Genomic DNA, 17057 nt, shown 5'->3' on the forward strand with positions numbered 1-17057 from the left:
GCCCAAAACCATAAAAATATGATTACCAGAGTATCTATACATATAGCACATATTATATACAAATATATATTATTATGTTCATATAATAATCTACCACATATAATATATCAGTACCTATAGTTTGGCCTGTCCCGTACAGCCAGCTAAGATCCAGTATAAGTACCTGCGTATATTGTTGATTCGGATTGTCGTAAACGACAGCGCGTAAACGATTATATATAGTAGAGATTTGATGGATTTTACGCAGACCAAAGAAATATTATTCTATTCTATAATTTTTTTATTTTCGTTGTTATTATTATTATTATTTTTTATCGTTATTATTACGTGCGCGTCCCTGATGAATTTTTTTACGACGGTCCATTGACACTAGAAAACGTATATGATATATGTATATAATATTATTATAGAATATGCAAAGGTTTACTAAATAATAAATAAAACTCACAATAGTGTCGTTCAGATCACTGCTATTATGTGAACAAAGTACTTTAAAGCTAAAATATATCAACTTTAATTAATTTAAAAAAAAAAAACTATATAGTATAATATATACCAATATACCTATTATTGTATTATAAAAATCTATATGGATATGTCTATAAAAACAACTCAAGATCATAGATTAAAGTTATTATTAAGTATTTTAAATTCGATTTAAATTTCTGTTAAAAATTTGTCGATATACGCCATATTTTATAGTTAAAAATGAATTGCATGGTGCTAATATTTTATTAATATTAAGTATAGTTAATAAGTTAAACTTTAACAGTATTATCTTATACTATATTGGTGCTGGCACATAAAATGGTGGTTAATTTACCTTTTTATTTTTCTCTTTGAACATTGTGTATCATTGTATTCGAACTGAAGAAGCAATCGGTCGATATAATATGAACATTACAATACTGTTATGGATACAGTTTTATTTTTACATAGAACATGAAATATTATACTGTTGATTTTTCGTAACGTTCAATAGTAGATTATTGTAAACTATATAAACGGTATAGATATAAATTATAAGTACGTGGTTGTATGTGTTAAATATGACTGTTTTTTTTTTACTTGAAATGTAAAATAATTTAGATATTCAACGACGATGTCGCGTGTAAAATTGATCAAGGTATAAAACCCCTTTAGAGTATGTATACCTATATGAGTCCAGTATCGCGTATCCTGTATAAAGTATAATGTATCGTGTATCCGGCTGTTTAATAGTATTAAACATACTTATATATTATATACCTATATATAGGTATATATAATATAAGTTGTAGTAGTTGTACATCTCATGGTTTTTATAATGGCGATATGGAATAATATGTTTTACGAGTAAACGTCGCGAGAATGCGGGTGGTAAATGAAACAAAAAACTAATAAAATAATGAGACAACTACCTACATATAGTTAACCTCGAAATAAAAATATTTAAAGGTTATTTTTGGCACCCGCGATAATAATATGTTAACATCAAAATAATGTACTATAACTTTAGACTATGTAGTTTTATTATTATTATTATTATTGGGGCACATTTGTGATTTTTTTTGTTAAAAAATTGTTATAAAATATTGAGATAGCAAATTCGAAGGCCATGCTTTTCTAGAAGTAACTAAAAATTAAATTGCTTATTAGTCGTTCTACTATTAATATATCTGCGAGATATTGTGGCAATAAAATATAGACTTGATAATAATCATAATAACAATAATGACGACGCCGTAGGTAGTTAATTTCGAAGAAAAAGTTGTTTCTCTCGTATATATATATATAATATAATGGTACATTGCAGGCGTCTGAGCAAATGGCGTGATAAGTGCTGCGCGTGCGTTCGCGCAACGATGTATAAGAACAGTAAATAAAATATAATAAAAATCGCGCGTGCAAAATAAAACCTCAATATTCACAGTCGACAACAAAATGGCGGCTATTTTCGTTATTTATATACGTCACGTGCCCGGCCAGTCGAGATTACGTTTACCTACATAATATAATATAACGAGATAAACGGTGGTGACCAATGCAGTGAGTGTGTGTGTGTGTGTGTGTGTATGCTGCACATTGTTCGCGACATTTGTCACGTCCGTTTAATATATTAATATTTTTAAAGTAGGTATTGCGTTACGACACACGATTTAATTGCGAAATATGACCGCTGACATCGAAATACTCGTACGTATAGGTATGTACTGACCTACCTACACCGACATAATTTATAGTAACTATAGCGACCAAGACGTCTTCGTCAGAATTTTCTTTATCTACGAGTATATAATCATATAAATACTATACGATTAGTATATATAATATAAGCAATAAGCAATAGATATAGACGACTGTTTTATATCTTGCAACAACTAGCCGCCCTCGATTCGTATAATATAAGAAACAGATTCGTCAGACCAAAAGTGATGAGAATCAAAAATTATTTCACCTTCAAGCGAGTAAGTATAAAATTTAAACAAAATTCGTCTACCGGAATTTCGTCACATATGCGTATAAGATTCTCGAAAGACCGTGGTGAACGGAAAACAATCAAATAATCAAATAGATCGATAACCGTCGAGAATCAATCAACTGATTTAACCAATATCACAAATAGGTATAAAATATTTTTCAAGAAATCGCGTTGCGCGGTGATCTGTTTGACTCGTATATCCAATAATTCTACACGACTTAGTATAGTGAAAACTCGTTTTTATGACAGTGACCACTGTCCATATCGTAAATGTGGTAAGTATATATAATTACAATTGAGTAAAGCTACAATATTATCTATCGTCGGTCATTGGTCAGTGGTCAGTGAATCTAAGTAGGAAATCTTGGCCATTGCCAGCCTTTTTCTTCGCATCCGTTCGATTCTCGATCATACTATTTTCACGTCGTCATCGCGTCGTCCGCGAGAAGAAGGTATTTATATAAGTATAATGACTATAAAATCGTGAAAAAATACTGATTACATTATAGTAATACATAACTATTATAAAATATATGCTCATGATCAATGACATTTCCAGTGGGATGAACCTTGTTCGTATATATTTGCAAAATATTTTACGACGCACAATATGTAGGTACAACAGCTGCAGGTTTTGAAACAAAATTACTTATATTCGTTCGTTTTCCTGCGCGTGCTATATTGATCCACTTCCGGGCGTATAGAAAATTAAGAGTTTACTGTGCGTATCTTATAATTTGTAATAAATATTCGAGTTTGAGAAAATGAAAAGTACATTGTACGACGTAAATACGTACCTATAACATATATAATATAACTGCTCATTAATGCTCGCACGCCCGTCAACTGCGGTTTTAAACTGCAGTGCAATATGTGCCACGCTGCGTGACCGCATATATTATTATATTATATACACTGCACTATAGTCACAATATGTGGAGTATACTGTATTTTTACCAAATTCGTTATATAACATTCGACAAAACAATATACAATAATATGTTATTATGTTAATAATTAATAATATTAAACACATATACAATATCCATAAATCTTCCATATGATAATGCAATTAATAACTTGTCTGCCTGTCACGATCATTGCACAATATTCAACTATATATGTAAACCGCAAAGTATATGATATTTTAAAACTCTGTAACCCCTGTAGTGTACCTCGCGGAAATTACAAATGTTGATAAAAAAATTTAAATTTCATAAGGCTATAAATAATGTGCTACCAAGTACCATTGTAATTATACTAAATAATGTATACTATTTTATGGCTAATATATATAAATATTTGATTTTGAATTAAAATAGAATAATTAAAATTAAATTTTTTTATATTATTGATCTATACTCTATAGGTATATAATTTATACATTATATTTACGATACTCAAATATTTATATACTTAACTACACATTTAATTTAGATCGAATAATGTAGGACATGCAATAAGTCTACGGAATTTTAAATGTTAAGTTTTTCTCTCTGCCCGTGATATTTAGATATGTTACATACCTACAGTATAGGTACATGATATTTGTTTTTAATTTGCCGATATTAATAACTTGTTATCAAATGTCTCGATTTTCGATATCATGTTTCACATAATTAAATTTTTAGATTATAATATTATAACAATATAATACTATAAGATATATCAATTTATGTACACAGTATTTATAATTAAATAGTTAGGATTTAGCAATATGTAAGTAGTACTAGGTACCAGATACCTTTATATAAACCATGTACCATAATGGTCAAACAAGATATGTACCTTAAATTTTTATCAATAGTGCTATTTATAAAGATTATTTGGACTTTGTGGACTGATCAGTTTACTATTACATTCTTGAGACATATTTAAAATACAAATAATATTATTCTGGATATGATCATATAGGCAACTGAATTCGTCTGTTGTCTGTTGTTCAGGTATACAACAATACTTGTTGTACGGGATCGATCAAATAGAAACTGAAATTAACGGGGGGAAATACAATTTAGTCAAAGCTCTTGCCACATACGAAGGCGAACAAGAAATAAACGTCGACGAACTAGTATAACTATTCGTGTACAGTTATACATTACATACTGTATTAATGTATTATACACGTAAGAGCGATTTTGACAAATCTACTTTCTGTTAAAACGCCTTCGACTAGATCCGTTTACGATGGAGTTATTATTATTTTTAAGTACGTTTATAATTTAGTAACAGCAGTGTGCACTGAGTATAATAATGGTGTTGGTGTGTAGGGCGCGGACACTGGAATCGTTATTTGTCAAACACACCGAAATCGTATGAGAAAAAAAAGAATTATTTCTCCACGCGCCCTTTCCCACTAACAAACTGGAACTTGAAATGCGCCACGTTGTCACCATCGCTATCGTCGTTGTTGCAGAGAGAAAAGAAAAAAATAGTTCATTATAAAACGATCGTTTTTCGGAATAGAAGAACAAAATTATGTTTACATATTAACATACCTATAGACATTATAACACGGAAATATCAAATACATAATGCACAATGTATTGTCGGCACTCTCGAATTTATTATTTCTATCGACTATGATATTATAATAATATAAGCAGCGGAAATCCTATAATAACGACAAATGTTCTCTAATGATGTTTCGCAATTGCTACACATACAGTATGTAAATGTATTTTTTAGTTCATTAGCGTCATTATAATATAAAACATAATATATACCTAATATACGTTTTTATAGTAAATATAATGATATACGACGCCGATAGTTTTCATTACAAATATGCGTCACACAATGACAGCCACGATCCGAAGTTTACAGAAAAATATATAGACATATTATATATATTATACACACACACACACACACACACACAAATACATACACCATTTGTTTTGAATAATTAACATACAAATAAAAATTAATTTTTTTTTACTTTTCTGAACGCGTTTGTCTTATACCTATACTTCTTTTTCTCTTATCCCTAAGACATATACAGTATAGACGCAAAATTATGAGTTGACAAATTTGTAATACCACTGTGGTTGTATAGAAAACAGTATTTTAATCAAATCAACTGACTTAAGTCTTATTAATATATTAAATGTCTAAGCCCAATGACACAACTGTCGTTAATTTTCCGTTATGTATACGAGTACTTCCGTATACGTTGAAGTCCCGCTAAGTGTATTGGTACAAATGCAATGCATGACTCGGTTGGGACTGAAATTAACGTTTACAGCTAAAATTGTGCATTACATTATATTATTCAAGACAATATTATATTTTCTGTGTTTTTTCCATCATATACCTAATTATATCAATTATACTACTATATTCTTAAACATAATCAAATAACATAAATATTGTAAAAAAAAAATGCGTACTAAAAGTCTATAATAATACAGAACTGAACTTTTAAGTAGGTACCATAAAGAAAAATTAATATTTAAAAACAGATTTTATATTCAGAAACGAGAGTCATTGTAGTAGCATAAAAATTCGGTTGGTTCTAAAAGTATTACAATAGTAGTTTTTATTTAATTTTTAGAAATCTAATATTATTATTTTTATTGCTCATTCAACGTAATAATAATAATATAATATATAATATGTATATAAATTTTTAATGACATAATTTACTATGGCGTACGATTTTGTTTGATTTTCAAAGCCGAGTTCCGAATTATTCAAAATTATTTTATAGACTCGTCGTTTATAGTTAGTAAATTTCCGTATTGCATATTAAAACATCTATTCACAATGAAACACGTTTCGAGAAATCGATATTTCATTGCGTGTTGCTTTTTTTATTTGGCTATAAAAATGTAATCATTTTTATTTTGTATAGTATAATATAATATATAATATAATACACTATTATTTAGCGCCTCCTCCACCGCGGCCGACGTGTTTATAACGACACCGTCGCAGTGTGTCTTTGAATCGTCCGTATTTTGTTACTTTTCTCCCTACATTATGTTTGAGTTTATGGTAAACATAATAATTCAGACCGTATAAAAAAACCATACTGACGTTTAAAATGTGAAGTAGTTTATCGTATAATATGTACATGTATACTGTATAAAACATCTGTTCCGTAGCTTCCATCCAACAAAATTACAAGATAATTGATATTAAAAAGTCGATTTTCCGAAAAAAGTATAATAAAAATGTATAAAATGTTATATCAGGTGTCACATCTATACTCTATAGTATAGTGATGTCCACATTAACGTAGGTATTATATATTTATTATTTATACAATAATATGAAATGAACTTTTCATTAAGGTCTTCAACAATTGATATACTAAATATTTGAGCAGTATAAGCTATAAATAGATATGGTAATTTTATTGAATTGCATTGTTTGTGTTTTAGCGATCCTAAATTTTGACATTGCCATTATCCATATGTTTTAAATATTATTATAAAATAAATAATACCTATGGTTGTTTTTTTTGTAACTATAAACAAAATTGTAACGTATAATTTTTCGATCGACAAAACAATACAATATTCTCTGATAATCGATGATAATTTTTAAAAATATACATAATATTATACGAAATTTAACCGTTTGTTAAATACAGACGTTCAGTAAAATAATTATCCGATGTAATTTTTAGACCTAAATGGCTTTAATTGTTTTCAAATTGTCGTCGTAATTTTATTGATATACGTATAATAATTATATTGTAATCGAATCTATATAATAGGTAGTTTTAAACAATTATTTCCAATAACAACGTTCATTATTATACTATATTACAGTATTATAGGTGTGTGTAATAATTTATAATTGCATAAATATTTGGTGCCCACCATTTGCAAAACCTACGAAATTAAATCACCGTCATTGCGTCTTTCGTGGTTATCGTATTTTTTTTTTTTAAGAACAATACAATCGACAAGCCTGCGTTCATTATACACCCCACCTGCTGAGTTTTATCGATAAAAATAATATTAAAATTGTATCGTATGCCTACACAAGTTCACTAAGTTTTGACTACAATATAGAATTTGTTTGTATTACGGACATTGTTAAAATCGTGTAACTGTCGATCGATTCAGTATTGGCAATCAACGTCCAACTGTAATGATGCAGTTGTGAAATGTATATAATACAATATTATTTTTTCTGCAGTTACCAAGTTATTTGTTTTTCGATATTCCATTACGAGATAAATTGCAGAAAAGAAACATTTTGCAGGGAGAACTTTTTTTTCTTTGCATTTCTAGTTTAGATTTTACGATTCGTCTGATTATAGGTAATGGTAGGTATATATATATACATTAGCTAAGATTAGAATCGATTGAAATTCAATATAAAACGTATACAATTTCAACGGTCGATAACCTGGACGTTATTATACAGTTTAGGTATAGCTCGAGTACCTATATAAGCTATACGCAGCTCGCCTATACCCCACCACCAGAGACATGACGGAATATGCGATGGTTGTCGACGTGCATATACATTACTACGTTAGATGGCAGTGGATATACGCAATATAATATATTCTATTTTCCACGAATTGTAATGCTATTAAAATAATAATAATAATAAAATAATGTAGAAACCATTTTTTTTTTTTTGGTTCTTATAGATATATAACTTTAAATCCTGATAAATAGTTATAATATGTATACCGAATGCGGAAAATGACGAGAAAATATTATATCAATCAATTAAGTAAAAACTATGAATAATAAATAGAAGCCTTTTTTTCTTAGGCACTTACCTTGTTCTTGCATAAAACTAAACAGCGAGTCTAGAAAGGTCCGTCTGTCGGATTCGCTGCCCGCCGAATATAACTGAAAAACAAATAAAAAATTACTTCCACTGTAATAAGAAGTATAATCATTTTTAGTTGTACATACAATACCAACACCATTATTGTACACCTTTATAGGACAAATATTTTATAATTTTTCAATAGTTTTTTCCTTATTCGATTGTATAGTAAGATGAATAAAGTCGAGCGCTATTCGATTTTAATGGATGATAAACATTAGGTTTTTTGTGTACTATATATATATTATATAATGTATGTATAATAATTTTGAACATTTATTTATTTTAGTCGACCGTTAATTAAAGTTTAACGTTTTTAGTTAAATGCTATTAGAATATTTTTAATTTATATTATAATTTGTAAATTTACATAGATTATAAAATAACGATCAATAATAATTGTTCCCATGCACATTATTCCCATGTACAGTATAGTAATAATATAGTAATAATATTACACTAATACATCAACACTTCTCTACCTACCGGTTATGTTTAATTTACAGACGTTTCGGATGATAAACTGTAATGCTTTTTTTCTAACCTCGAAGTATTTCAAATAGTCGGTCGGCCGGTGCTAATACTAATACTATTTGTTTTCCCATCGGTCGCAAGTCATTATTGTAAACAAATTAGACACCCGAGTCCAAAAGTTTGACCGGTATATACGTCTACGTGAACAGTCGAGCGTTCCACTGGATGTCTAATTAATTAGATGCCTATGTATTTTCGTTCACGCCGTTGTATAAATCATTGTTCCCCCGTCCCCGGCTGCGTTTATTACAAAATATACTCATCGTTCCACTGCGCAATGCAATATAGGTACCCTTTTTTCGTGCAGAGTGCATACCTATTCGACATCTATCTTGTTATTAGGTAACTCGACAATAATAATATATTGGTATATGCGTTCATATTATATTAGTATATACCTATGGATACAAATCATAATATATTAATGAGTACTCGTATTTATTTCAACGTGTGATCGTTTTTTTTTTGCAAAACAATAATTATCATTCAACTTCAACAAATCGTTCATTTAACACCTTATTGTTTTCTCGGTAATTCTTTCTTGTCATTAATACGTGTGATTATTTTAATTCGCTTGTTGTTTAGGCACTATTATAATGCATCAAAACGCATCTAAAAATGATAAAAATATAAACAACTAGAAGAAAAAAACCGTCAACACAACGGCGTATACTATACTATATATGTATATGGAAAAAAATGAACATAAAAATATACTACGCCGAGACGAATGACAATGACGCGAGGGGTGAAAACATATTATTATGATGAGCGTATATCATTTAATATAATATAGTGTTTCTCATTAACGGGCAACATCGTGTATATTATATAGTAGTGCGTTTGAGAACCGGTCAGGACACGACCCTATATTATGTGTATATGAATAATAGAATACGTCTCGTAACACGGTAGCTCTCCGATCTACGGGATTAAATGCGTATACGAGTGTGCGTGCGTATATTTTTATACGCGTTTTGAAGATCGTTTAAAGTTTTTACACCAATAGAGTCTGACGAACATCGACCGAATCCGCGGTTAGCTAGATGATAACTTGAACAGATTTATTAACGAGTATATAGTGTAGGTACACACTAATTGTCACTCGAAGAGGATTATTATTATTTATTACGAATTATGGAGTAGATGTTTTCCAAAAAAAAAAAAAAACCAACAACCTTTTACTGTTTTTGTGTAGGTACCTTACCTACACGTTAAAAAACGAACATAGCTAGTAATACATTTTAATTGTTATTGTCGTGCATATGAAATTATGCGTTTTGTATAGTGTGTGTTATATATGTAAATATATTTCAAATACGAAATATGTAGGTACGTACAATAATATATAATGATAATGGGATTAACTGAATAAAATAATGCGTCGTATAGATATAACTAGTAATTACTATAAGGTGTGTTTTCGGGAACAAATTGACTGTGACGTGTTTTTAAGGTTATTAACATCGGAGGTAACCAAATCATAGAATATTTTAAAAGCTTTTAATTTAAACATGTTTACGAGTTACGATGATAATTTGAATAAAACACACTCGTTGATTTCACCGATGTATGACGAAATGTGTTTCGTGCTTTGGTATATATTTTTAATTTACAATACAAAATAATAATATATAATATAGGCATTAACGAACTAACGACGTCTTTTCCAATTAACGTGAAATAACGATAATACACACAAGCCACGAGTCACGACACATAAACTCAATAATCGGTTTTAAGTGAATAATATTATAACATGGTTTATTGAATATAGAGTATATAAAAGTATACTATTACATATTGCAGATTAAATAAATAAATATCTATTATAGTTCATATACATTATAAAGTAAATTTTTTTTCGGTTAGATTAATAAAAGTTACCCGTTACACAGTATTACAGATTCAAAATCACAGTAACGATTCGGAGGAATACAACTTAATCTCTGTGTATTACGGCAGAATTAACGATGGATTTTTTTTCTACATTATTACAATGATTTTGGATATTTTTAGCTGAATATATTTTTTTGCTTGTGCTTAACATGCGATTATTATGCATACAAATAATAAATATCACGATGACGTCGTAGTCATAATTAAATTAATTATAATATGTGTATTTGTATAATTGACAAATAAATACGAATTGTTTCATCAATATGAGACGAAAAAAGTAGGTGTTCGCAGCCTACTGCAGTGGTATACAATATGGTTTACAGAGTGTAAGCAGATGACGTTTCAGAGGTGATGGATATACACATTCATGATATATATGCACACTATATCGATGCCGGATGTAGATCATCCTGTACACCGATCACGTCACAACATTATATTATTATAATAATATAACGACCACATCTGTATCATCAGTTGCAAGATGCAACTGACGCTTCAGTAGTGACGTATAATACTATAATTTGCTATAATATTGTGCTGTAATGTGTATATCATCCTGTTTAAGCTATAGCCATTCGAATGCGACACGCGTTTAAATCCCTCAATTTAGACCTAAGTTTTACTATAGATATTCAATACGTAATATAATATTATGCTTAAACCATTATAATATACTGCACGATCAAGTGCCAATATTCACTATATTATCTGTTTTTCGTTTTCGTTTATTGACTTTAGACGGAAATGTTTATTAAACTCTGTATTGTTTATATAGAAGGAACGGCGTGTTTATGATGTAAGACCTGCGAATGAAATAACGAACGTATAAGGGCTAAATATTTGACGTGTACGGTTTTCGGGTGGGGGGAGGGGTGGTGATGATATAGGTGAGTGGGACGATGCGCAATACCGTCTACAGCTGTACCCGACTCTCACCGATTTCCAGCTCTTTCTACTGCGGCGTACATGCAGCAGCAGCAGCAACATTGCACACTGAGCACTTTTCATTTCCGGTTTTTACGACTTAACGCGGAACCGACTGCATCGCCGCCGCCGCACCGTCATAACAATATTTCCCTCCACCGCCGGCAAAACACATAATATATATATATCTATACGCGTTCGATTTGCACCGCGCACGACTCAATTATTAGATATAAATATAGACTATTTTTCACGTGTAATATGTATAAGTATCGGCGGCGGTGGCGGGTGGACAATATTAAAACACGCCCCCGCCGCACAGTATACCTATTATATACCTACACTATATATTGTGATATAATACACAGTGCACATCGTGGGGTCACGGGTTTACACCACTCGTATTATTATCTCGGACACGTAATAAAAGCAAAACCGACGATCGAGGCGGGGTGGTTCGGCGCGATAAGGGGGTGTGAGCGGTGGCGGAGAAACGCGGACGCGGAAAGAGGTCGCCCGACGCTCGATCCCCGCGGTGCCGACGAAACAAGCGTATACACTATTATATAGATACACGTAATATATAATAAACACGACTTATATATATATATATAGGTATATAACGCTTATATTATTATTATACACACACACACACGCGCGCGCACGTACCTATGTGTGGCGTGTTGACACGCGATATGAATTAACAACAATGATACGATAATAATATTATACACACACATATACAAAACACACGCGTACAATATACCTATACTACTCCCGTTCGGCCCGTTCGCTGACGAATCTCTGTATATATATATTATTGTTATATTTTGTTATATCGCACGGCGACCGGTCCGCGGCGTCGTGTCCGCCGGACGGCGTGCTGCGCGCAGTGCGGATTCGTCTGAAGTTTTGCCACGGACGGCTAAGAGAATAATAACAATTTATGATCGTATTATTATTATTATTATTATAGTATTGTATTATGATTATCGCACCGTTCTGCGGCGCGTACAAACGATATACGTACCTATACGTGGTTTTCTGTTTTTTTTTTTATTTTTCATCCATCCGCCAACTCGTCGGGACGCGTCCGGGTCGATCTCCGATCGCATAAACATATTATGATATTATATTATATTCGGCACTTTGAATATCGTATTTGTTTATAATCACTGTATAATATTTATAATATTCGTGTGTGTGTGTGTGTGTGTGTGTGTCGGCCTATCGTGCATGCGAGTCTTCGTGCGATCGAATATTAAAATATTATTTAGATATGTACCTATGTGTATGCTGTACACACACACACACACACACACCATATAAACGTATATACGTTCGTGTGAACATAAATACATACTATTATATTGGTTGGTATCTTTATGTCGAGAAATTGGGACGAAATATATAAAGTGTTTCTTCGCATTATTATTATATGAACAAAATTTCAATCGTCCGTTGACGGAATCTCGTCAATCCGGTATGTATAATCGTATTTTATTCGAATATTATTATATTATTATTATTATTATTATTATTATACTATTATTATATGCGATGGACATTAAAATGCGTTTGACTCGCACGCGATATCAGCTGTGTAATTTACAGTAATTTTGCTACCGTCGTCGTTGTAATGGAATTTAACGCGTCGAAACAGCTGGCATCCATCACCCGCGTGCGATCGGATTAGAAATTATAATATTGTATTCGTAATATAGTCGTATAAGTATATACGGCAATTAGTTTTCTGCTGTACACACGCGCAAAATATATTTGCATACACTTAAAACGTTATATTACATTATACCTAACGCCGGCGTCACGCGTGTTCCAAGTTCAGTCGAATTGGTTTACGGATTTTTCACGAAACCTTTGAATTAAATAAATTGTAATACATTATATAAATCGACCAGACGTGATACCCGTGTGTGGTAAATAGTGACTATCAGTGCGTTTTTCCAGTGGCCAGTGGCACTAATAGAGTGGGTTCAGGAGTAGTAACTCTTCAAACCCAATAATGTAAAATTGATTTCAAATTTTTCGCTAAGATATATAAATGTGACATGATTTTAAAAATCAAATATATTCATAATAGATTCAGTGAGAATTGGTAGGTGTTACGAGTCTTCTATTTTTTAAATCGCTGAAGTATTACTATAGTATCAAGCTCACTTGTGAATTTCGTTTTTGCTCACGATAATTTAATAATTTTTTTGTTCATTTATAGTTTTCTGGATTGCCATTGGTTATGGAAATAAATTTAAAAAAAAAATTGTTATATATTAGCTGCAGACCTCCCATGCGATAGTATGAGGTTTTTTTTTTAAATAAATAAGAGAAAATTATATTCAACTAATTTTTTGTTATTTAAATGCACAATAAAATGTTCGTAGTACTGTAGATGTATTAAATCATTTAAATCAAAAACTACTAATCAAAATTTTAGGAAAGTTTCAGATGTTACTTTCAGGGATATACGAAAAATTTAAAGAGTAATTTAATCTATGATCAAATATATACTAAATGCTAAATGCTATACCCAATCCACTATCATATAGTGGGTGACTGGTGGGTGCCTACTGCCTATTGATACTTAATAGTTTAGAAAAGAAAAATTATCTGATTTTATACGCATGGACACAGTCATAATAACATAATATAATAATAGTACTTTATACCTATAAATATTATATGCGACGATGTGGTGTATATTATGTACATATTGTAATATATTATGCATTATGCGCTACAATGACGACGACGATGCATATAATAACGGCGGCTTAATTTAAATCACGTATTTCCGTACCCACACGCGACAGCCGATCGGTTTCGGTCGCAGACAAAAATTAACATTTTGCCCATTTCACCGCCTTGTTTGTTATTTGGAAATCTGGCATAAACTTCACCTCAAACACACGTAGGAAAAAAAATTAACCAACAAATACGTAAAAATCACCAGGCATTGGTGGCGAAACTGCAGAGGTCATTTCCGGCAGTGAACTAAAAACAAAAACTGCAATATTATTACACTGGCATGAATTTGAATTGCGTTTAGGTTCACATGCGAGGAAACGATCGAATCTTTCGATACTGGATAAGTAGGTATAGGAGCTATAATCATAATTAATTATAGTTTAATATCATCACGAGAAAAAAATATCTGTTGTCCCGAATTCCAATGTACTTACACGCAATGTATATAAAAAAAGATAAAAGATAATTTACCTCACCACCATATCAGTGTATTTTTATTGCAGCAATTGCGTCGACTGTCTTTATCGAAAATTATATAATATTAATAAATAATATTTAGTACTTGATTTTTTTTTTTTTAACATTTAAATGATATAGTCAAATAAAAAAACTGTTTTACGTTCTAATTAAAAAAAAGTTATTTTTAACATTTTTAAATGTATACTTCAGCACATATGTTTGAATTGTTTCGTAATAGTTAAATTGTTTTTAAATAAAAATTAACAAATAAATTACACTATTTTTGTGTAAAATATGTATGCGTTTATATTATAAAAGTCATATATATATACAAAGTAATTATACAAGAATCAGTTTATGCCTGATAGAACATAAAAATTTATCGTTTATATTTGTTTGTATATACCATCATGTACTCGTATAACAGCGGTTCTCAAACTGTGCTGTTCAATCCAAATTATCTAGGACCTTTATGTACACAATCGAATTATTTAAATTTAAACATCATTAGTTGCAATCGTGTAATAACTAATTTATAAGTACTATTATTGTATGAACGAACATATTTTGTAATATACAATTTTGTCACGTGATGCAGCATACACTATAATATGATATATAATATATACATTTTTCAATACTACGAGATTATGATTTATTTAAATGCATATCTATCATATTATTGTAATTATAATTCAAAGAATACATTTTTATTCGGTCAATACCAGGGTATATTGTTAATAATTAATTAATGTTTACAGCGCTTTGGATGTACAAGGAATTATCACTGTTATATTATACACCAATACCATTATATAATCAAACGTTTTACAGCAGTTAAATAGTGTTTATGGTTTTTCAAGACTTTTAATGGTGTGAATGATATTTTTTGATATGCTTAGTAAAAGTATATTTTCTACCAATACTTAATGTCTATCGACTGCTAAATAATATCACTAGCATATAATTATCGCAAATAATTATGCATTGCAGTAGTAAAGCACATAATATAAAATATACGCATATATTCGTAATTTTTTTACTGATGTTTTATTTTTGGTATAACTGCAGGTCCTTGGCCGATCATTCTTATTATTAGGGGCAACACTTGTTATGCATAAAATTCAAAACTAGCTCGGAATAACTTACGATATTTAACTATAATTAAAATAACGGAATAAAGAAACTTTTATAGTTTTATCTATTTTTTTTTTTAATAATTAGCATAGTGACTGCCATTATATTTTTATATTTGTTATACAACCCGCTTACTAAATAAATATTATGCTCTACTAGCCACTTTTTGGCTACGTATAATATATAACTATTAGTTAAAACTAGAAATTAATATTTTCACTTTTAATATAGGTATATATATGTATATATCATAATATATTAACCATATAAACACTGGTTTTATTTTTAAGTGAAGATAGGCAGAATAATTCAAAATGCATGTTATTACAGCCAAAGTTTTTTTTTTTTAAAAGCATCTAAAATTATTTTTAAATTATATGTATATATTTATTTTAATTTATTTTTGTTTTTTTTTTTTTTTTTGGGAGTGATGGGGTTAACTTTAAAAATTCAAATAGGAAACAATATTTTTTTAGCAAACTTAATCTAGGGATATTTTTTTCAATACATTTTAGTGGTTGAACCACAATAATTTATGCTCAACTCTTTTGAGAGCAGTACACTTTTTAGAAAATGCATTTTAATCATATACCGGCAAATAATAGTAACTAAATATGGTGGCATCACTCGTGTGGTTGAAATTCTAAAAGTTTTAAATCGCTCTCAAGCATAAAGTTTTGCATTAATTATATTGTTTAATTACTAAAATGTATGAAAAAATTACCCACATTATATAACATAAACATAAGCATAGGTTCCAATTTGAATTTCTAAAGATCACCCCCCGAACACTCCTCCCATCATAAAATATTATAGAAAAAATATAAATTTACAAATCATTTTAGATAGTTTTAAATAAAAAAAAACTTTTTTACTATACATTTTCAAAACAGAGAAATGTTGAACATTTATATAATAAAATAACTATAACATGAATGTTTAATAACCTGTAGGTATAGATAACTCATAATTATAGTAAAATTAATACAGCACTTTCGTACCCTATAATAATATTTTTTCAAAAATACTAATCACAAAATAATGTATGGACGGACAGAAAGTCTTACTG

The 17057-nt window shown here is 30.0% G+C and overlaps 1 protein-coding gene across 1 annotated transcript in view; it reads right to left on the minus strand.

Annotated features, from left to right (window-relative positions):
- Positions 1 to 17057, minus strand: part of LOC132929276 (AT-rich interactive domain-containing protein 3A-like) — an 81819-nt gene that overhangs the window by 31049 nt on the left and 33713 nt on the right. Inside the window, exon 4 of the mRNA XM_060994519.1 lies at positions 8214 to 8286. Coding sequence (XP_060850502.1) covers positions 8214 to 8286 — 73 coding nt within the window. The remainder of the gene's footprint in view (positions 1 to 8213; positions 8287 to 17057) is intronic.

This window comes from Rhopalosiphum padi, chromosome 4 (genome assembly GCF_020882245.1).
Source record: "Rhopalosiphum padi isolate XX-2018 chromosome 4, ASM2088224v1, whole genome shotgun sequence".
NCBI lineage: Eukaryota > Metazoa > Arthropoda > Insecta > Hemiptera > Aphididae > Rhopalosiphum > Rhopalosiphum padi.